We start from the raw sequence: 23,428 nt of genomic DNA, 5'->3' as shown, positions 1-23,428 counted from the left end.
CTCAGTTGTGCTTACATGATGCCTACATTATAATAATTTATTATACTGTCCATTTTCATTTTAAGCTTTTTTTATTCTGTAAACACATTACATTTAAGAATTTTTTAAAAAGTCAAAACCAAAAATAACCAAGTATGGAGGTTGCTGGTGCAAAACAAAAATAAACGACCACCATGATCTTGTATCTCTCACATGTGAGCTTTTCCCAGGGTGGAAAGGGAATGGGCAGAGGGCTGGAAACATCTTTTCTCATTCTTTGCCTGGACAATTCTTGATCCTCTGCAGGTCTGAGCTTTGGAGTAAGCTTGTCTGAACCTTCTGTGCTCCCTGGAGACCAAACATCACTGTTGTAGCTCCCACCGCTCCTGTGCTCACCCCTATCAATGCCTTAGTCAAAGGAGACTTGTTTTCAAATTTATTTGTCCATCTCTCTTGGAATATAAATTTTACAAGAGGAAGCCTGGATCTTGCTTCCCGTATATTGCATCAAACATAGTATCTGCCAATTAGTGGGTACTCAAGTAACATCTACTGGACAAATATCCTAATGAATGAGTAATAAAGGTATATCTCATTCTCTCCCAGCCCCCTCCAAAATTTAAACCAACAAATTGATCTCTTGCTAAATACTGTTTTTAGCAGACAACCTGAGTTTTTCTAGTTTTTCCAAGAGTTTTAGTTACTTAACAAACATAAATAGTGAGAAAACCAAGGAAGTAAAATAAAAATGAAAAATCTTTATATGGTTCTACAGTCACATAACCAAGATTCTTTTTTCTGCTTATTTAATTTGAGACTACATCTCTCTTGCCACCCTATAGCACCAAAAACTGATTACATTCAATTTAGGGATCACACTCATGTCATGGTTCTTACGAATTCAGCGTCTGTACAGCCAACCACCTTGTTTCTCTCAAGCTGTTCTTCTTTTCTCAGGTAGGTAGCGAGTATCAAGCCAAAGTGACTTATTTAAAAACATTTTTCTCCCTGATTAGATACATGAAAAATTCATTATTTTTCTGCAAAATACACTGTTAAGAGAAATAAAGATAAGCCACAAGGTGGGAAAAAGTATTTGCAAAACATACACTTGACACATGCAGGTGTGTGTTCATTGCACCCTATTCACAATAGCAAAGACATGGAATCAACCTAGATGCCCATCAATGGTAGACTGGATAAAGAAAATGTGGTACTTATACACCATGGAATACTACATAGACACAAAAGAAGAAGAGATCATGGCCCTTGCAGCAACATGGATGGAGCTGGAGGTCATTATCCTAAGTGAATTAATACAGGAGCAGAAAGCCAAATATCGCATGTTCTCATTCATACGTGGAAGCTAAACATTGAGTATACATGGCCACAAAGAAGGGAATAGCAGATACTGGGGCTTATTTGAGGGTGGAGGGTGGGAGGAGAGTGAGGATTGAAAAACTACTTATACGGTATTATGCTGATTATTGAGGGGACAAAATAACTTTACACCAAACCTCTGTGACCCACAATTTACCCATGTAACAAACCTGCACACGTACCCTTTGAACCTAAAATAAAAGTTGAAAAGAAAAGCAAAAAAACACATATCTGATTTAGGACTGTACCCAAAATATACAAAGAACTCTTAAAACTCAAGAATAAAAAAACAAACAATGCAATTTTAAAATGGTCAAAAAATCTGAATAGGCCGGGCGCGGTGGCTCAAGCCTGTAATCCCAGCACTTTGGGAGGCCGAGGTGGGTGGATCCCGAGGTCAAGAGATTGAGACCATCCTGGTCAACATGGTGAAACCCCGTCTCTACTAATACAAAAAATTAGCTGGGCACGGTGGCGCGTGCCTGTAATCCCAGCTACTCAGGAGGCTGAGGCAGGAGAATTGCCTGAACCCAGGAGGCGGAGGTTGCGGTGAGCCGAGATCGCGCCATTGCACTCCAGCCTGGGTAACAAGAGTGAAACTCCGTCTCAAAAAAAAAAAAAAAAAAAAAAAAATCTGAATAGATACCTCACCAAAGAAGATACACAGATATCAAATAAGCATGTAAAAAGATACTTAACATCATATGTTATTTGCATTTATAATGCAAATTAAAATAATGAAATGTTACTACACACCTATTAAAATGTCAAAATCCAGCTAGGCACGGTGGCTCATGCCTGTAATCCCAGCACTTTGGGAGGTGGAGGCAGGCGGATCGCCTAAGGTCAGGAGTTCAAGACCAGCCTGGCTAACATGGTGAAACCCTGTTTCTACTAAAACTACGAAAAATTAGCTGGGCATAGTAGCAGGTGCCCATAATCCCAGCTACTTGGGAGGCTAAGGCAGGAGAATTGCCTGAACTTGGGAGGAGGAGGTTGCAGTGAGTCAAGATTGTGCCACTCACTGCCTTCCAGCTTGGGCAACAAGAGTGAAACTCCATCTCAAGAAAAAAAAAGAAGTCAAAATCCAAGACATTCATAACACCAAAGGCTGCAATTAGGGAGAGCAACAGGAACTCTGACTTGCTGAAGGAAAGGCAAAATGGGACAGCCAGTTTGGAAGACAGTTAGGCAGTTTCTTGCAAAGCTAAACATACTCTTACCTCACGATCCAGCAATCATACTCCTAGGTGTTAACTCAAATGAATTAAAAAGTTACATCCATACCAAAACCTGAACATAAATGTTTATGGTGGGTTCACTCATAATTGTCCAAACTTGGAAGCAACCAAGATATCAAGCTATCAAGCCATGACAAGACATGGAGGAATCTTTTTTTTTTTTTTTTTTTTTGTCTGAGATGGAGTCTTACTCTGTTGCCCACGCTGGAGTGTGGTGGCGTGATCTTGGCTCACTGCAACCTTCACCTCCCAGGTTCAAGTGATTCTCCTGCCTCAGCCTCCTGAGTAGCTGGGATTACAGGTGTGTACTACCATGCCCAGCTAAATTTTGTATTTCTAGTAGAGCCGGTGTTTCGCCATGTTGGTCAGGCTGGTCTTGAACTCCTGACCTCAAGTGATCTACCTGCTTCAGCCTCCCAAAGTGCTGGGATTACAGGTGTGAGTCACCGCTCCCGGCCGACATGGAGGAATATTAAATGCATATAATTATTACTATTTTAGAAATAGGATCTTGCTCTGCTGCCTAGGCTGGAGTGCAGTGGTATCATCATAGCTCAATGCACTCTCAACCTCCTGGGCTCAAGTGATCCTTTCGCCTCAGCCTCCCATGTAGCTGGGAATATAGACATGCACCACAACACCTGATGAATTTTTAAATGTTTGTAGAAACAGGGTCTTCCTGTGTTGTCCAGGCTGGTCTTGAACTTTTGGCCTCAGGTAATCCTTCTACCTCAGCCTCCCAAAGTGCTGGGATTACAGGTGTAAATTACCACACCTGGTCTCTTAAGTGCATATTGCTAAAGTGAAAAAAGTCAATCAGAAAAGGCTACATACTGTATGATTCCAACTATATGACATTCTGAAAAAGGCAAAACTATGGAGACACTAAAATAAATAAGTAAATAGACAAACTAACAAATAGTGCTTGCCAAGGGCTTGTGGGGAGGGAGGAATAAAGAGAGAGAGATGAGACATTTAGGTCAGTGAAATTATTCTGTATTATACTGTCATAATGAATACAGGTCATTATGCATTTGTCAAAGCTCACAGAATGTACCGCAAAAATGAACTCTAATGGATAATAATAATGTTCCAATATGGGCTCAACAATTGTAACAAATGAACCACACTAATACAAGATGTTAATTATAGGGGAAACAGGGAGAAAAGGAGAGGAGAAAGGGCATGTAAGAATTTTGTCCTTTCAGCTCAATATTTCTGCAAGCTGAAAATTAAATAAATAGAGCTATTAATTTTTAAAACTGAAAAAAATTTATCATCCTCAATCTTAGAAAACAAACAAATGTAAAAAGAAGAAAAATCACTACACCCCATCATTAAACAATTATATGTTTAATTTTAAACTTGAAAGAATCCTTTAAAATGAAATAAACTAGGCAGCTGTGGTTAACAGGGCAGTCTACAGAGTATGTGCTGTTTCAGTTACATCAAATAAGAAAAGAATTTAAAAATAAATTTTCTCTAGGCACATTTTACTGCCATGCCATCAACATCCAATCTTAGAAGCCAAATACCCTAACTCGACTCACACACCACCTGCCTTGTGTTGTTTGGCATCTGCACTCCTGATGTCCTGGGCCAATGCCAGAACCTAACTTGGCATTGGCAAAAAGTGCATCACGACCTAACGAACTCAGGAAAGCACCGGAAAAGTTTAGCAAGAACTTTTCACAGATATGTTTGCAGCAACAATCTAAGAAGAAATCATGTCAAAAACTGTTCAACTGTATAATGTGCCTTAATGAGTTGCAGGAATGAGAACAGGCTGTAAAAGGTTTTCCCTGAAGTATGTGGCCTCAGGAATGGTGGCCTGGCATGTGACTGCTGCGGCTTGTATCTGCCGCTCTCACAGCTGTGGCCACTTTTCCCTTCAGCCTCCTCTAGACTACTCCAGCCTCAGCTCCTCCAGTAGAGTCAGAATCTTGCTATTGATTCAGCTGGCTGAGTGGTGGAGAAAAGCACTGACCTTTGCGGAATATATCTCGTTTTCTTATAATCTTGATTCTCAAATTTCAAGGGAAAATGGGCACTATGATCAATCTTGGTAGGTATCTACAGAGTTCCTCCAGAGATCCCCAGTTTTGAACAGAGGTCTCAGCTGAGGTAAACTACTAGGACTATAACTGAAGTCCCAAGTACCCTGTTCCTATTCTTCAAAATTACTAACTAAAGCAAAATAAAAACAAGCAAACCAAAAACCCAGATCTAGTAAAAACGAGAAAAGTCTCTGTATTAGTCCCTTCTCACATTGCTATAAAGAACTACCCAAGACTGGGTAGTTTATAAAGAAAAGAGGTGTAATTGACTCACAATTCCACAGTCTGTACAGGAGGCATGACTGGGGAGGCCTGAGAAAATTTACAGTCATGGCAGAAGGTGAAGGGGAAGAAAGCACGTCTTCACATGGCAGCAGGAGAGAGGGAAGGGGGAAGTGCTACACACTTTTAAACAACAAGATCTCATGAGAACTCACTCACTATCATGAGAACAGCAAGGGGAAAGTCCGCCCCCATGATCCAATTACCTCCTACCAGGTCTTTCCCACAACACTGGGGATTACGATTCAACATGAGATTTGGGTGGTGTTGCAGAGCTAAACCATATCATTCCACTCCACCCCCTCCCAAATCTCATGTCCTTTTCACATTTCAAAACCAATGACGCCTTCCCAACAGTCCCCCAAAGTCTTAACCCATTCCAGCATTAACTCAAAAGTCCAAGTCCAAAGTCTCATCTGAGACAAGGCAAGTCCCTTCCACCCATAAGCCTATAAAACCAAAAACAAATTAGTGACTTCAAAGATACAATGAGGGTACAGGCATTGTGTAAATGCTCCCATTCCAAACGGGAGAAATTGGACAAAAGAAAGGGGCTATAGGCCCCACACAAGTCTGAAACCCAGCAGGGCAATCATTAAATCTTAAATGTCCAAAATAATATCCTTTGACTCCATGTCTTATATCCAGACCACGCTGATGCAAGGGGTGGGCTCCCAAGGCCTTGGGCAGCTTGCCCTTTCAGTTCTGCAGGGTAAGCCCCTATGGCTGCTTTCACGGGCTGGCACTGAGTGCTTGCGGCTTTTCCAAGCACATAGTACAAGCTGTTGGTAGATCTACCATTCAGGGGTCTGGAGGATAGTAACCCTCTTCTCACAGCTCCACTAGGCAGGACTCTGTGTGGGGTCTCGCACCCAACATTTCTCCTCTGAACTGCCCTATTAGAGGTTCTCCATGAGGCTCCACCCCTGAAGCAGACTTCTGCTTGGACATCCAGATGTTTCCATACATCCTCTGAAATCTAGGTGGAGGCTCCTAAGCCTCAACTCTTGTTTTTTTTTGTGCACCCACAGTCCCAACACCACAGGGAAGCCACTATTGCTTGGGGCTTGAAGCAATGGCTTGAGCTGTACCTTGGTCTCTTTTAGCCACTGCTGGAGCTAGAGCAGATGGGATGCAGGGCACCATGTCCTAAGGCTGCACAGGACCCTGGGGCCAACCCAGGAAACCATTTTTCCCCACTAAACCTCCAGGCCTATGATGGAAGGGCTGCCATGAAGGTCTCTGAAAAGCCCTGGAGGTATTTTTCCATTGTTTTGGCTATTAACATTCAGCTCTTCTTGACTTATGCAAATTTCCGCAGCCTAGAATTCTTTTCCAGAAAATGGATTTTTCTTTTCTACCACACGGTTGGACTGCACATTTTTCACACTTTTATGCTCTGCTTCCCTTTAAATAAACATTCTAGTTTCAGGTCATTTCTTCGTTTATATAAATGAGTGTAGGCTTTTAGAAGCAGACAGGCCACCTCTTGAATACTTTGCTTCTTAGAAATTTCTTCTACCAGATACCCTAAATCATCTTGCTCAAGTTCAAAGTTCCACAGATCTCTAGAGACACAATGCTGCCAGTCTCTTTACTAAAGCATAGCAAGAGTAACCTTTACTTCAGTTCCCAGTAAGTTTCTCATCCCCATCTGAGGCCACCTCAGCCTGGACTTCACTGTCCAAATCACTATCAGCATTTTGGTCACAACCATCCAACAAGTCTCTAGGATGTTCCAAGCTTGCCCTCATCTTTCTGTCTTCTGATTCCTCCAAACTGTTCCCAACTTCTGCCCATTACCCAGTTCCAAAGTTGCTTCTACATTTTCAGGTATCTTTATAGCCGTATCCCACTCCTGGTACCAATTTCTGTATTTGTTCATTCTCACACTGCTATAAACAACTATCTGAGACTGTGAGACTGGATAATTTATAAAGAAGAGGTTTAACTGACTCACAGTTCTACAGGCTATACAGGAGGCATGACTGGAGAGGCTTCAGGAAACTTTATAATCATGGTGGAAGGGGTAAGGGGAGGCAAGCACATCTTTTTTTTTTTTTTTCCCAAGACAGAGTCTCACTCTGTCACCCAGGCTGGAGTGCAGTGGCATGATCTCAGCTCACTGCAATCTCTGCCTCCCAGGTTCAAGTGATTCTCCTGCCTGAGCTTCCTGAGTAGCTGGGATTGCAGGCACACATCATCAAGTTCAGCTATTTTGTTGTTGTTGTTGTATTTTTAGTAGAGACAGTTTTTCACCACATTGGCCAGGCTGGTCTCGAACTCCTGACCTCAAGTCATCCACCCACCTCAGCCTCCCAAAATGCTGGGATTACAGGCGTGAGCCACAGTGCCCAGCCTGGCAAGCACATCTTTATGTGGCAGCAGGAGAGAGAGAAGGGGGATGTGCTACATGCTTTTAAACAATCAGGTCTCACGATCATGAGAACAGCAAGGGGGAAATCCCACTCTCCCCCATGATCCAATCACCTCCCACCAGGTCCCTCCCAGAACATTGAGGATTACAATTCAACATGAGATTTGGGTGGGGATGCACAGCTAAACCATATCAGTCTCTTAAGCAAAACAGAAAAAAGTGTATGATTAATATAAATGAAGCTAAATTAGAAATTAGATTTGGGATTAAGACAACTATGATCTGTCTTTCTCCTTCCATCTCTTTCCCCTCATGCCCACAAATCTCAAACTGTACACTTCCTTATGTTGGTCTTGCCTAGATTTTTTTCTCAAAAAGTCAGGGAACAAACATCATGGCAATGACATATGTATTATAAATATGTGAAAACAAATCACATGAACCCAGGAGGTAGAGGCTGCAGTGAACTGAGACCATGCCACTGCACTCCAGCCTGGGTGGCAGAGTGAGACTCTGGCTCAAAAAATATGTGTGTGTGTGTGTGTGTGTGTGTGAAAACATTCAGATCTGGTGGATCTTAGAGTAATTTTGCCATGTGGGAAAAATTATTACAGGGCCAGGCTAGCAGAAGTAGTATAGTTTATAATCTGAAAATAACCTTTAAAAGCAATAATTCCTGGCTGGATGTGGTGGCTCACACCTGTAATCCCAGCACTTTGGGAGGCTGAGGTGGGTGGATTACTTGAGTCCAAGATTTTGAGACCAGGCTAGACGAAGTATGGTGAAATCCTGTCTCTACAGAAAATACAAAAATTGGCCAGGTGTGGTGGCTCAGGCCTGTAATCCCAGTTACTTGGGAGGCTGAGGCACAAGAAAAGCTTGAACCTGGGAGGAAGAGGTTGCAGGGAGCCGAGATCATGTCACTGCACTCCAGTCTGGGTAACAAAGCGAGACTCCTGTCTCACAAAAACAAACAAACAATAAAGGCAATAATTCCTACTAATTTTAGAAAATGAAACATGTTATAGACTTTTTAGAAGTCTGGAACACTCTTGCCCTCTTCCTGTACAGCAAAGCTAAAAGTAAATGTAACTTTGTTTTCGACAACTTCCTGAGAATTTAATGAGATCACTTGAGATACATGAGGACACTCAACATGTCACCAAACTAGCTTTGGAAAACAACAGCTGCAAAGACCAGGATATTATAATTGTATTGGTCTCTTACATGTCTTATTTCATTTCCTGGCCCTGTAGTTGACATATAGTAGGTGCTCAACAAATGTTTGTTGAATGAATGAGGAGAAAGTCACATATATTAAGCCCAATTTCTCTGATTCAATGTTGTCCCATAGAGATAGGGCATGTCCAGAGCAGTGGTTTTCAAAGGGAAGTCCCCAGACCAGCAGCATCTCATCCCCTAGAAACTTGGTAACAATACAAATCCTCCCCTCCATCCACACAGAATTGAAAACTATGCAGTGGGTTCGGCAGTCTATTTAACTAGCATTCTGGGAGATTCTAGAGAGCCCAGTGAAGTCTGAGAAACATTTGTTTAAAAAGATCCCTCAATAAGAGGTGTTTTTCTAACCTCGCATGCTGACAATAACAATTCTATATCTGTAATTCCTTTGCCGTTTCACTGAGAAAAGTCCTCAGATAAGACTTTACCAAGTTTTACTGATGAGGGTTTAGGGTGAATTCAATGGCATTCAGACAGGAAGAAAAGATGTTTTCAGACTAAGGGAGCCAAAAAGAGCAGGGATTCTGAACCCCAGAGACTACCCATAAATGAATACAGTCTTGTGTGTGACATTCAGTCATGGAACTGGGTATGGGACAGAGAGGCCCAGTAGCCTTGCCTTCATTTAGTGTCTGGTTTCCATGTGCCTTCCTGAGGGAGATTATGTGGTCTTTGAGACTCTGTTGTAGGAACATGCTCTCCCTGTCAAATGGGAGACATCTGAGCCCTTTATGATCACAGCATTGCTGTCCGGCAAGCTGCTTGCACTCCCTTCCAAACACAGGCGGCCGGCCAGTGTGAAGTGATTCTGTCACATGGATCTGAGGCATAGTCTTGCCTGATACAGTGATCTTGCCCAAATCGAGCTCAATGTCTTGAATTATTACAGGGTGGCCGACTCAGCTGTTTGCCTGGGACTGTCCTGGTGTAAGCACTGAAAATCCCACATTTTGGAAAACATTTCTGTCACAGGAAAGTTGAAATATTTGGTTACCTTAAGGATTAAGGGTTCCAAGAATAAAATACAGCCTGAGTTTGCTTTCTGATAGCTGAATTGCTGCCAAGAGCAATAAAATTTAATAATGAGCGACTGGAAAGATAAAGGAAAATAATGAAGTAGATGGCATTAAAGAAGCTGCTAAGTGGAAGGAAGTGTGTGTGATTTGCCAGGAGCTGTGGATAGACAGTCCACAAGAGATCTGAAATCAATCACTAATGCCTGATACCAGGCTCCACATGCTCTCTGATGGCTCTATCACATCCCAACAATGGGCTCTGCCAACTGTGCCCCCCACAGGAGGGCCAGTAGAATACTGCTTACTACTTTTGACCTTCAAAAAGAAATATGATTAAGGTGTATTCTCTGTAGATGGGAAGAAAACCCAGGACAGAGGTATCTCTTAGGTGAGGTATAACAGAAAACCCAGGGGCAGGTAGTGAGGGTTCTTTAACAAGCACAGGTCACAAGTTTAAACTAAAGCTTGTGTACTTTACATTAAGAAAATATAAGTAAAGGACCTGGCCTGGTGCCTAATATTGGTACTACATACATGAGAGTTCCTGTTCTTTTATTCACGGGGGATATTCTTAGATCTCCCTCTCAGACTCACTTCTTTCACTGCCTAAAAAAATGCTTAAACCCTGTTTTTTAGACCATAGCAAAGATGAAAAAGAAAAAAGAGAAGAAAAGTATGTTACAAAAAGTCAACTCATTAACAACAGCAAGAAACATCAGCTTTGTGTTGAGAGAGAAGAAATTAAACAGAGAATCTGGCACATTAACTAAAAATCATAATGGTCAAGGGCCATTTAACGCAAGGGTAGGTGGCCCCATTTCACAACTGCTCTGCATTGCAGCCCAATGTGATAACTGCTGTTAATAATCATGCCCCTAGACATAAAGAATAAGGAGAATTGTGTTTGTGCACTCAATACGAAAGGTAATTTTAGGTTTGAGAGTTTCAGCTGTATGGAAAATGTACTTACACAGACTATCTCATTTCTTGATGTCTAGTCGGTTCTCAACTCCAAAGCTAGAGTTATTGTTTTAAAATCATAACCCAGATCATGCCACTTGCCCACTCACTGGTTTCCCATTTTACTGAGACTAAACCCTTACTACTCATAATGTGAACCTCACACCGACAATATCAGCACCACCTGCAAGCTCATTAGTGCTGCAGAATCTCAGAGCCACTCAGACCTGTTGAATGAGAATCTTCATTGTATCTAGGTCCCTAGGATGTTTGTTAGGACATTAAGCAGTACAAACCTGCACTACCTGGCTCCTCATTTCCTATGACTCTACTTTTTGCTCTCTCAGCTCCAATACAGGGACTTCTACTCTTCATATAGTCCATACACGTTCTCTCCTCTAGGCCTCTGTCATGGTCTTCTGCCAGAAATGCTCTTCTCTTAGATACTTACATGGCGAACTGGCTCACCACCCTCAAGCCTTTACTCAAACCTCACATTCTCAACGAAGCCACCTGTTTAAAAATACAACCACCCAAACTCACCCTCTACAGTTGGGCCACTCCTGATCCCCCTTGCTGTATTTTCTCCCCATAACTCTTCACCTTTCTAACATCCTGCACAACTGACTTATTTGTTTGCTTATTGTTTATTGTCTACCTCCCTCTGCTAGAGCGTAGCATCATGTGGACATTTTGATATTGACACAGAGTCCAAGCGCATGATTATTTTCCTAGTAATTCATTTTTATTGTATTCCACATAGTATCAGACTGTGGTGAAATGGAAAGCAACCAACCAAAAATTGGTCTTTAATAAAAGTTTTGAGAAATACTGGCCCAGGACAGTTCCTGGCACATAGCGTTAATAATTATTTTTTGAATAAATAAATAAATAGAAGAACAAATGCCTACAGTAGAACCTTCTACACATTAAAACCGGGTAAGGTCTGTATATGTTGCTGTCAGTCCTATTAAATAATTTAACTGCTTGGATTAGTGACCAAGTGACTAGAATTGTGTACTTCCTGGGTATATTGTGCATTTCTCTTAATGTGAGCAATAGGTTGGCCCACGTGGGCCAGTTAGGGACACTTCTTATACACTGAAGACAGCCTTAAGACTTCTTTGCATGGCTGCTTAAGCTGAGCTTGAGATGGAGTAACTTTAGATTTATTCCCTGCTTCTAACTCTCACCTCAACAAACCCCTTCATAGAATAATGAAGTTAGACCTCACTGCAAGTTAAAAAGCAAAGCTATTGGATGTTAGTGTTTTTTAAACTGGAAAGGTCACAATATTCTCATTCAACCTTCCATAAAAACATGGGTTAAAACAATGGGTCATTTAAAGCACAGAATTAAACATGAACGTGTAATTTGCTAAAATGTTTCTTAAATAATATATTCTTGTTTCTACAATTGATAATATAAACGAGACAAAAAATTTTGTTCTTCATCTTTGTTGTTTTCTAAGATCAAGAAGCATTTGATTTACATATAATGCTTTCTAATGTCTTCATGTCTAAACTTTCTTTGCTTCTCCTGCCCCAAACAGCAATAACACAAAATGAAATAGCTTGGATTATTTTAATTCCTTCCACTATTTATCTATTTGGAGGTTGTCTCAGAAACATTTATTTTGTTCCAGGATGGTTAGAAATACATTTTAAAACTTTTCTCTGATTGCTACTTAATTAGAGTTTCATTTTACTCTTGCTCCCATTATATTTCATCACCACTTTGGATGCTCAAGAATTCAATTTGAGACCTAGGTTAGGTCGTGAGGAGAGAACTCATAAATGGGAAGTCATGATTCTAGAGTTTTAAATTTAGTAGATGCATTAAAGTAACTATAATACAAAGCAGGATGTGATAAGTACTATAAGAAACACTAAAGGAATAGGGAGCCATTGTAGACCTTGAAAACTGAAGAGGATTTTGAAAAGTAAATGAGGAAGAAGGACATGTGGAGCAGAAGAGGCAGCACGAACAGTCATAGAGGAGGGAAAGAACACACCAGGCATGTTCAGAGAATACAGACTAGTTTGGATATTCTGAAGCACAGAATGAAAAAAGAGAGCGGTGGAAGTTAGAGATAGAAAAGAAGATTAGGACCAGAACAGAGAAAGCCTTGAAGGTCATGCTGGGATACTAGGGAGTCACTGAAGAGTATAGAGGGAGAGAAGGTCATGATTAGGAATTTGCTTTAGAAATCTTAGGTTTCTGTTGGCATAAGAGAAGCTGAAGGGGAAGAATGGAGGCAGGAAGACTATTTAGGATGCTGTTTATAAGAGTGTAAGGGGAAGTAATGGTGATGGGGGCAGACCCAATAGAAAATCAGTTAGACTGGAAGGAAGAAACAACTCTAGAAAGTGCATATGAGCCATTTATAACAACTTGGATGTGCAACTTATTAATGAATTTGACTTTTTGAGATACTTGCCTAAAGAGTGGGAAAGACTATTGTAATCCAACAAGTCTCTTTTCTTTTTAATAATTATTAATTCAAAATGCAATGTATTTTTACTTCTCCTGAACTATCTCACCAAAATGTGATGCCTTACAAAAAGAACTTTACTTCTCTACCTAGTTTTCATATCCATAGATTAACTTTGTATTTATATAATAGCAATAACAATAATTACCATAGCAGCAATTGACATCTACTAAACTCTTACTATGAGCCAAACACTATGCTATGCCCTTTACTTACACTAGCCATTTAATCCTAAGTAAAACCTCTCAGATATGCATTACTATTTCTTTCACTTTACATGTGTAGGTACTAAAGTAAGGAGTTGGTACATAACTTAACACAGGAGAGCAGAGATTTGAATTCAGGCAGGTCTGATGCCAAAACCTGTAAGTGTGGTTGAGCTGTTCAACCATACTTAAAATTTTTCTTTTTGGGAATTACATCTATTTAAAAATAGAATACCAACAGAGAAGAAAAACTAGATAGGACAAATAGAAAACAAATAGCAAGATGATAGATTTAAACCAAAACATGTCAGTAATCACATTAAATATAAATGCTCTAAACACTCCAATTAAAAGATAGAGATTATCTGTTTAAAGTACCAACCAAATTCTTGCATAATGAATTTTGCTCCATTATACTGTTTTCCCCCTAAATTCTCTCCTCTTTTTTTGTACTACTTTTACACCTTCGTTGTGGCCTTATTCCTGAACACTGTCTGGCTATGAGGAAAATACTTCCTTTGTCAGGTTTATCACTTACTACACGTCCATTTAAAAGGTTCTGCTATAATGGACTCATCCTCTTGTCTCTCTCCAAGAGTTTAAGATCCATATAGACTGAAGTCATAACACATTTATTATGCATTTCCCACTTCATACTATGCTACTTTGTCACTGAAAAATAGGCTAAGAAGAAAATTGAAGAGATTTGAGAAATTACTTTATATTTCAGAAAAATAAATGAGGTTGACATTAAGTGTAACATCAGGAGCATTTCTTTTCTTGGAATGGTTCATGTAGTCCTTAGTATATTCTGGCTTATAAATGTTTCTTACAATTATGTTTGTATTTTATCTTCCAGAAGCACTGATTATAGCTGCATGCAAACCTGAAACTGACTTTTACCATATTCTGTCAAAAGAAATTTAGAAAATGAGCCAGAAACAGTCATTTCCCAAAGGCATATCTGTCTTCTTGCTCAAAGAATGGCCATGTTGCCAAAAGGGCAGAACTACTTTCTAAATCCATATTCTTTATCAAGTCTTAGATTTTGACCCTGCATGATCCACTCCACTAAAAGTTGGTCATTTATCTGCCCTTTAATAAAATGAAATTTGAGAACAGTTTCCTAGTTTAAGGCTAAGTAAGTGGAAAAGGATGGTCTTTGATATTCATTAGCTTAAATGACATGGGTACCTGGTAAACTGCTACCTTTAATACAAGTTTTACGTCCAGCATGTATGGCTTCCCAAAACTGAACTTTTTGCTAACATTTGGTCATACTGCTACCTAATTGAGTCCTGCCCCAACAACACACTAAAAACATGTAAATGGTAGAAGCAGCATGCAATTCAAAATGTTCTTACCAGGCTTTTGAGGGGCTCCCCGGAGACTCAATCCTTGGTGATCTGGAGCAGGATGGCATATCCGAGAAGACAGCAAATCAGTCCCAGAAACTGAGTGCTTCAGAAAAACCCAGTAAGAGAAATATTATTCTTATCCTCTGATGAAACAGCCTTAAGGATATGGCTTCTATTGAATGAAGGGGCACTTAACCCTGACTAAAAGGAAGAGGCTAAGTATATTGGAGTTATTTGTAAGTTGCTCTCGTCTGGCATAGAATTGAATGGAGGACCTCTCCTTGGGGCAATTAGCAGCAAAGTCTCAACATCTTTTGCTTCTTTCATTTATTTCTTCCTCAGAGCAAGTCAACCTAGGCTCTTGTTAAATTAATTATAGTCCAGAATATAAAACAGCTATGTGCTGATTTTCACCTATACTTAATTTTTATCCCTAAGAAAGAAAAAAGAAAACCTATAGGAAGGTATTAATCTACTTAACATTTCTAAGTACATCATCCAAAGGATTTTGTTTTTTTAATCTTACATATGCTCAGCAGAGTTACTGGCAAAAACTGTACATTTTCTTCATTTCATCCTTTCAACATCAAATAGTAGGCAGCAAAAATTGGATCAGACTTCAAAGCCTGCTGTGGGCTCCAAGTCACAGAGAGACGCCTCCATTTCACATATTGAATTCGAGCAGGATATCAAAGTGCTACCAAAGAACCTCGGGTCCTTACTCAGAAAGAGGCTCTAACATCTGTAGAGAGTGGAGTGCACAGACAAATCACCTCAGGGAGCAGCTAACATTTATTCTCAGCAGCAAATTTCCAGGCTTTTGATTCTCTCTCCACTGTACCTCCCTGTCTCTCTACTGAACCAAAGTTCTTTAGCAAGCTGGGCTTTTGTCTCAAAGACTTCAAAATATCATTAACAGTTTCAAGTTTGGATGGCCCAACCAAGCAGCCACAGACGAGCTTCACGCCTGCGAAACTGGATGAGTCTGACAGAAGAATACACAGTTATTTCAGAATCAAGATATCCAGCTACCTTGTCTGCATGTCCTGCGAAGATATTGCGCCCTTTTGGAGAACTCTGGGCTTGTGAATGCCTGAAAAGACAATGATAATAATAATTTTAAAAGATTTGAAAATAATAATAGAAAAACTTAAAGAGGATTGTTTTTCTTCAAAGATATATCAAAGCATACTCTTTATGCCTCCACTATTTCCTATTTCAGTCCTTGGTTAAAAGGACACGGTCACCTTAAGAAAACAAGTCCTACTAGGTGTTCCTCCTACATGTTACTGCACATCCGCAGTCTGCCTGAATTCCTAAGATCCAAGAAACTGCTCTTTTTAAAGTTGTGTGATTGGCTTTGGTTTAGTGAGCTCTATCAGGCTTCCACAAACTTGGCCAAGAAGACATCTACATTGATGCTAAGGTTATACTTCCTGCACAGCACATGAATCACACTCATGGTTACAGAATTTAAAATGGAATCCGGAGTCAAGTAAGTTTGGGAAATGTTAGGTTGGACATAGTTTAAGAGGTTTCCTTTCTGTAGGAATAATCTTTTAAAATCACAAATACACTTATGGATCTCTATAGTAAAGATCCAGGGAGGATGCAGGGTGTCCAGAAGTAATTTGACCAAGAAGCTTAAAGCGATAACCTGTTAACATCTAGTAAAATATTAATGCTTCACGAAACAAAGTTTGGAAAAAATCAATTGTTCTGGGTCCCCAATTTTTCATAATTAGAACACACTGTATAAAATTATGCTTACAACGCTCAGATAAAATAGGCGTCGCTCATAATGCCTTTCAGATGGAACCAGCAGAGTGGAAAGCACTGACTAAAAAAGGGAAATCCGTGTTCTGACCCCTGCCTCACACACATGCACACAGGTGACACACATGACACACAACAAACATGTGACTTTGGGTAACTTTCTGTAGTATTCCCGGTCCTAGTTTTCCTCATCTATAAATGAGGAGATTGAGATAAATTATTCCTATGGTCTCTTCCAGTTCTATATGAATAATTGTATTCTTTACTTAAGCTCACAAATTCATTTCCATATATCTATTTGTGGATATTACCTTCAAAATATATAGTATATTATAAGCAATATGCCCATTTAAAAACTATCACATCAGGACAGGGCGGTGGCTCACACTTGTAATTCCAGCACTTTGGGAGGCCGAGGCAGGTGGATTATCTGAGGTGAGGAGTTCAGAACCAGCCTGCCCAATATGGTGAAACCCCATCTCCACTAGAAAATGCAAAAATTAGCCACATGTGGTGGTGGGCACCTGTAATCCTAGCTACCAGGGAGGTTGAGACAGGAGAATTGCTTGAACCCAGGAGGCAGAGGTTGCAGTGAGCCGAGATCATGCCACTGCACTCCAGCCCGGGTAACAAGAGCAAAAACTCTGTCTCAAGAAAAAAAAATTATCATATCAGTACTTGGAAAGAGGGGACTATAATTCTACATTTATTTGTGTATATATTTGCTTATCATGTGTCCCACACTGGAAAGGAAGTTACATGAAGTCAGGGACTGGATCTGCTCTATTTCACAGTCTATGTAAGCACCTACCCAGTGTCTGGTACATAGTAAATGCTTAATAAATATAGACCATTTGAATAAAGAATAATTACTCAATCCACAAAATATGGGGCCATGTAGATCAGTAAGAATACTCTTACTATTAAAATTAAATTAACTACCATTTATATACTACTTCATTTTAAAAAATGCTTTTAAATATTAAGAAGCTTCACAACCATTTGGTCTAAGTACTTTAATGGTAGCTATTATATAGATGAAAAACAGGTTCAGAGAGGTTAAGAGATTTTTCCCAGGTATCATGGTAAATACCTGGTAGAGCTAAGGCATTCACCCATGTTTGTCTGACTCCAGGCCCTCTGCTCTTCCTTTGAACCATAATACACTCTATACCCTTCAGTATCTATGCATTGGCCCAAAGGACTCAGTCCTGTCCCAGTAGCTATGACACACCTCTAGGATGGGTAGATTTTAAGATCCTCTAGGAGAAAGTCTAATAAAGAGAGTTTAGCTGTTGAATTGTTACCAGGCCCCCTATTTCTGCCTTTCCTGCCCCCTCAAAAAATGAACCTCTTGACAACTCCTCTAGCTTGTGTGGTTTTTCAGAATCTGAAGCCAATGGCAGACACCTCCCAACTCTCCACAGGGGGTCGGCTTATCTGTTTGATTCCCTCCTCATCCAAGCCTTTGGAAGAATCTAAGGCAGCTCAATGTAATGTTTGTGTATGTTTAAGAAGAGTTAGCGGCAGAGGTCAGCGAGTAGTATCTACAGGCAAATAATTAGAAAATACTTAATTTGGTCGGGCGCGGTGGCTCACGCCTGTAATCCCAGCACTTTGGGAGGTCGAGGCGAGTGGATCACGAGGTCAAGAGATCGAGACCATCCCGGTCAACATGGTGAAACCCCGTCTCTACTAAAAATACAAAAAATTAGCTGGGCATAGTGGCGCGTGCCTGTAATCCTAGCTACTCAGGAGGCTGAGGCAAGAGAAATTGCCTGAACCCAGGAGGCGGAGGTTGCGGTGAGCCGAGATCGCGCCATTGCACTCCAGCCTGGGTAAGGAGAGCAAAACTCCGTCTCAAAAAAAAACAAAAAGAAAAGAAAAAGAAAATACTTGATTCATCTACAAGGCAGGTTTCCTTCCTCAGAGGCTTTCCAGAAACTTTAATAATATGTCCAATGAGACCCCAAGAAAGAAAAAGAAAACATTTCCTAGACATTATTTTAATAACGGACCCTTCTCCTCTGTAGCATGTTGAGGCACTACTGATTCTTAGAAAACATCTTGCTTTTAAGAAAATGGTACAAGTCAGTTTTCTTTAAAAATCTAACTTCCTTAATTCCTTTTTAGAGATTTCTTTTTTTTTCTTTTCCTTTCTTTCTTTCTTTTTTTTTTTTTTTTGTGGCCTCAGGGACATGAGACTGGTAGCAACTGCATAATGCTCTGCAATCCGTCACTACCAAAATATATGACAAAAAGCACAATAATAACAAAAAGCTATTCTCCCACCTCCACCTCCCACCTCCACAATCCCAGCTACTGGGGAGGTGGAGGTGGGAGAATTGCTCGAGCCCAGGAGTTCAAGACTAGCCTGGGCAATATAGCAAGACCTTGTCTCTATTTGATTAAAATTTTAAAATATTTTTTAAAAGAAAGAAAAAAAAGCCAATGCTTATTGCATGCATACATACCACCAGGCACCAGGCAAAGCATGTTACATACTGCCAACAGCCACGTGGATTGGTTCTTTTTTTTTTTTTTTTGAGATAGAATCTCACTCTGTTGCCCGCAGGCTAGAGCATAGTGGCATGATCATGGCTCACTGCTGCCTTGAACTCCTGGGCTCAAATGATCCTCCCACCTCAGACTCCCAAGTAGCTTGGAGTTTGCTATCACCATGCCTGGCTAATTTTTGATTATTTGTAAAGATGAGGTCTCACTATGTTGCCCAGGTAGGTCTCGAACTCCTGGCCTCAAGCAATCCTCCTGCCTCTGCTTTCTAAAATTACCTATTTTCACATATAAGGGAATAAAAGATCAAGAAGCCAATGATTTGCTTCATACCATAATTGGCAAGCAGTATACCATAAGACCCACTGGCTATGCAAAAGATGATGCCAGAGGGAAATTATCAGGCCAAAATTGTCAATTGCTGCCGGGTATGGTGGTTCATGCCTGGAATCCTAGCACTTTGGGAGGTCAAGGAGGGTGGATTGCTTGAGTCCAGGAGTTGGAGACCAGCCTGGGCAACATGGCGAAACCCTGGCTCTACTAAAAATACAAAAAACTAGCTGGGCTGTGGTGATGCGCACCTGTAGTCCCAGCTACTCAAAGAGGCTGAGGTGGGAAAATCACCTGAGCCCCGGAGGTTGAGGCGGACTGAGCCAAGACCACACCACTGCACTCCAGCCTGAGTAACTGAAGTGAGACCCACCTCAAAAAAAAAAAGAGAGACTTATTAATTGCTGATAAAATCATTAGACAAATAGTTAGTGGGAAACAGGACATTCATGTGGTGCCAAAGTCCCGCCATACAGGTGATTTACCACCTTCTTTCATTTCACAAGAGGAGCAATGTATACTGAAGAAATCAGAAGGTCACGATTTTAATCCAGTGCTCAATTTTACCATCACTAATGCCACGACAACATGGTCTTGTAATGTGAGGAAACATGAAGTATGTCATATCTCCCAGGATGTATTTTTTCCTTTTGGTCAAAAACATTTAACTTGAATCTGATCAAGGCTTTAGATGTAACTTACAGTCTACACAAAACACAGGGCATAGAGGGACAAGCTGGACAGGACCACAGGAATCGAGCAGCTAAATACAGAAGGTGAGCTATTTTATGAGATAATCCTATTTCATGGCTCAATCTTCTGAAAAAGGCAGTGTTATGAAAAAAGCAACTATTCTATATCCAAAGAGATTTAGGTGAAATAACAACTTGATGTACTGTAATATTCTAGATTGGATCCCGGCCTGGATAAACATATGCAAAGGACATTCTTGGAATAATTGGGAAAATTTGACTATGAATTGGTATCAGATGATATTAAGGAATTAATTCATTTTTGAAGTGTGATGTTGTTTATTGAATCTGTAGGAAAATTTTTAACAAATAACACCGTCCTTAGCCTCTGTTAGGAATCATAAGCTAAACAGGCAGAATCAGTGCATATGGCTATCAAAGTGTGGTGAATAGAAAGTAGTTGTCTCTCTGTGTATAATTCATCACATATTTCTAGGGCTCCATTGGCCTCTTGGAAGCATAACTGAAGTCTCAAACAGATTGCCTCCAGGGCTCAACTGCTTCGCTGAAGTCAGTTCATTGAACTGTGGGTTCTAGGGGAGATGGAAACTCTCAGTCACCGTTGAGAACCCTTCTGCTGGGCATCTGTCCTGAAAAAGCCCCCAGACGAAATTCACATCTAATTCCCTCCTGTTAAACCAGGATCCCAGTGTGAGCGGATGAGGGGCAAGGTGAAGGCTGGCTCCTGAGTAGCTGGCTGCTGAGAATGCCCAGCATCTTTCTTCTTCAGCAGCAAAGATCCATGAGGCCAGCTGGCTCTGTCACGCTGCGCTGGTGGCACTAGGTGAAGTCACTGTGGTCCAGGGACTGGGCCTCAGCTTCACAGGCTCCAAAATTCAATTTGTCAGTTCACTGAGGGATGATGATTTTTGGGAGCGCCGAGTTGCAATAACCAAACTCAAAAGAGTCATATTTGAAACACAGAATGTCAGCGTGATTTTATGAGGAACAGTATGATCCGGACTATACTTTTCCCCTTACTAGTTGGTGGATACACTCTGGAGACTAAATTCCACATTAGAATTAAAGCAAAAGAAGCAGCGTGCTCTTTGACGATATATCTGATCAGTCAAGCTTGTCTAGCAACTGGCCTTTTTCTATTTTAGGGTTAGAATTAATAACTTTTTGCTTGGATAGGAGTTGAGACACACTGGCTCCCCTCAGATTCTCCATTTTCTAAACTTCGCTTAGTTTTCTTGTGTACTTTTTATTAATATTGATAAAGTTTTCAAGATTATCTTTTATCAATTATAAGTTAGAATGGCTTGGAGACAAACTGAGAAATGCATTCATTTGTTCACACTTGAAAGCACACTCTAATTTCAAAACAGCTAATTTAACATTGGTTGATTTTTCTTAGCTTCCTATTGTCTCTAAATGTGGGAGTATTTCTCCTAGTAAATTTGTGCCTCACTTGGTAGTCCCAAAAGAAAGGCTAATCAGCAATAACCAAGTAATTTGTTTCTACTTCTTTGATAGCTTTGAACAAAAATCAAAGAGTTCTTGGCTGGGTGTGGTGGCTCAAGCCTATAATCCCAACACTTTGGGAGGTTAAGTCGGGAAGATTCCTTGAATCCAGGAGTTAGAGATTAGCCTGGGGAATATGGTGAAACCCTGTCTCTACAAAAAATACAAAAACTAGCCAGACAGAGTGGCATGCCATTGTAGTCCCAGCTACTCAGGAAGCTGGGGTGGGAGGATCATCTGAGCCTGGGAGGTTGAGGCTGCAGTGAGGTATGATTGCGCCACTGCACTCCAGCTTCCCTACCAAAAGAAAAAAAAAATAACACAATCTATTGTGTTATTGTGTGTCATTGTGGGTTAAGTTAAAAGGTACCCAAAATGTGTAAACTCATGCACCTTTTATTACAGAAACCAGGAAGCAAGGATTTAGAGTACACTTTTGTTTCCTATTTACTGCCAGCACCACCACCACAAATATTTTGTCAAGTACCCACAAAATCTCCGAGGGTTGTGTTCTGATTTCCATGCTTTTGAATGCTCCCTCCTTTCTTGCTCACCTGGTTACTGCATTCTTAGCCTTTAGCTCAGGCATCAGCTCCTCTGAAAAGCCTTTCCTGCCTCAGTTCGCCCATCTACTTCCACTCTAGGAAGAACTGGAGGCTCCCTGATGTATTTAAATAATATACTGAGCATAACCACACTGAAAATTCATTTGTAACTGATTTGTCTGGTGCAACTTTCTGACCAACTAAAAGAGTCTGCAAATCAACCACTGGAGGTGTGCTTTATAAAATTTTGCAAGGGAGAACAGCAAACCAGAGCAAGTACCATAAGCCACTTGGCTTTTGAGATATCAGAGCCATAGGTATTGCTGTGCTCATTAACTTTGTCTTTTATTTTTCAGCTGATGAAAATGCTCCAAATTCCCAAGTTGTCTGAATATTCACCAGACACAAATCAGTGAAAATGTAGTAATGTCTGCCTTTCTCCCAAAGTAAATGACTAAAAGAACTGATGGCAAAATGTTGCTCTTTTTTCTCCTTTTTCTGATTAAAAATTATTTTGTACGATTAAAAAATAATACACATTTATTGTTGTACTGTATAAAATACAGTTATTCAAGGAGAAGAAAATAGAGACTAGGGAAAATGCCCATATCTAGATATAATTAATTAGTTTCTTGCATGCATCTTTTCAGATACTTTTCCACGCATATAAAAAATATTTTTAAAAATAATGGCTCAAGTCATATTTATCACTTTAACCTACCTTGCATAATTATGAGCCTCTTTCCACATATTTGTATGCAATACACATATATGCACATGTACAGGTATATCAGCACACTACAGCTATATAGTATTCTAACTAAAGTCTCAGACAGTGATTATCATGATTTAACTGATCTCTTATGTTTAGATACGTAAGTTGTTTATACATTTTTCACATTACAAACAATGGATCAATAAATATTTGATGCCACAGGTATGACTACTCATTTAGTTATCTCTCTAGGATAAATCTTACACATAAAGCTGTCAGGTCAAAGGGTGAGAATTTTTTTTTCTATTTTAAAGCTTATAAATTATGTCATCAAATTCTCTGAAAAGCAACAAAAATTAACACTCATATTCACAAAAAGTATGAAAGGGCCCATTTCCTATCATATTGCCAGCATGGGGAATAGTCTTAGTCTTTTAAATCTTTGCTTATCTCTTTCCAAAGTAGTGCATCATTATTTTAATTGGTACTCCTTGATTTCTAAAGAGGGAAAATCTTATTCCTGGGCTTTAATGTGTGATATGAAGGAAATACAAACAGCATAGGAGAGGAGAAACAGTAACAGTGCAAAAAATAAAATCATCATTATTGCAGGAAAATAAGAGAAACGAGAAGGAATAAACTTCAGAGCCTTTGTATTACTTTTTCTCATTAGGTTTGGATATCCAAGAACTTTTAGAACAATTCTGAATGCATATACTGCATTCCACCCCAACCAT

The 23,428-nt window shown here is 40.1% G+C and overlaps 1 protein-coding gene across 3 annotated transcripts in view; it reads right to left on the bottom strand.

Moving 5' to 3' along the window:
• The window catches only part of MYO3B (myosin IIIB), a 493,214-nt gene that overhangs the window by 83,981 nt on the left and 385,805 nt on the right, over positions 1–23,428 (bottom strand). For all 3 annotated transcript variants that reach the window (XM_021668991.2, XM_064373364.1, XM_064373365.1), the window contains 2 exons: positions 15,625–15,685; positions 14,599–14,695 (listed from right to left, as the gene is read on the bottom strand). In XM_021668991.2, the coding sequence (XP_021524666.2) occupies positions 14,599–14,695; positions 15,625–15,685 (158 nt within the window). The remainder of the gene's footprint in view (positions 1–14,598; positions 14,696–15,624; positions 15,686–23,428) is intronic.

The sequence above is a fragment of the Aotus nancymaae genome, unplaced genomic scaffold (assembly GCF_030222135.1).
Source record: "Aotus nancymaae isolate 86718 unplaced genomic scaffold, 86718_ANA_hifiasm-v0.15.2.pri h1tg000008l, whole genome shotgun sequence".
Classification (NCBI taxonomy): Eukaryota; Metazoa; Chordata; class Mammalia; order Primates; family Aotidae; genus Aotus; species Aotus nancymaae.
The sequence above is the reverse complement of the archived record's forward strand: the minus strand, read 5'-3'. Positions and strand labels throughout refer to the sequence as shown.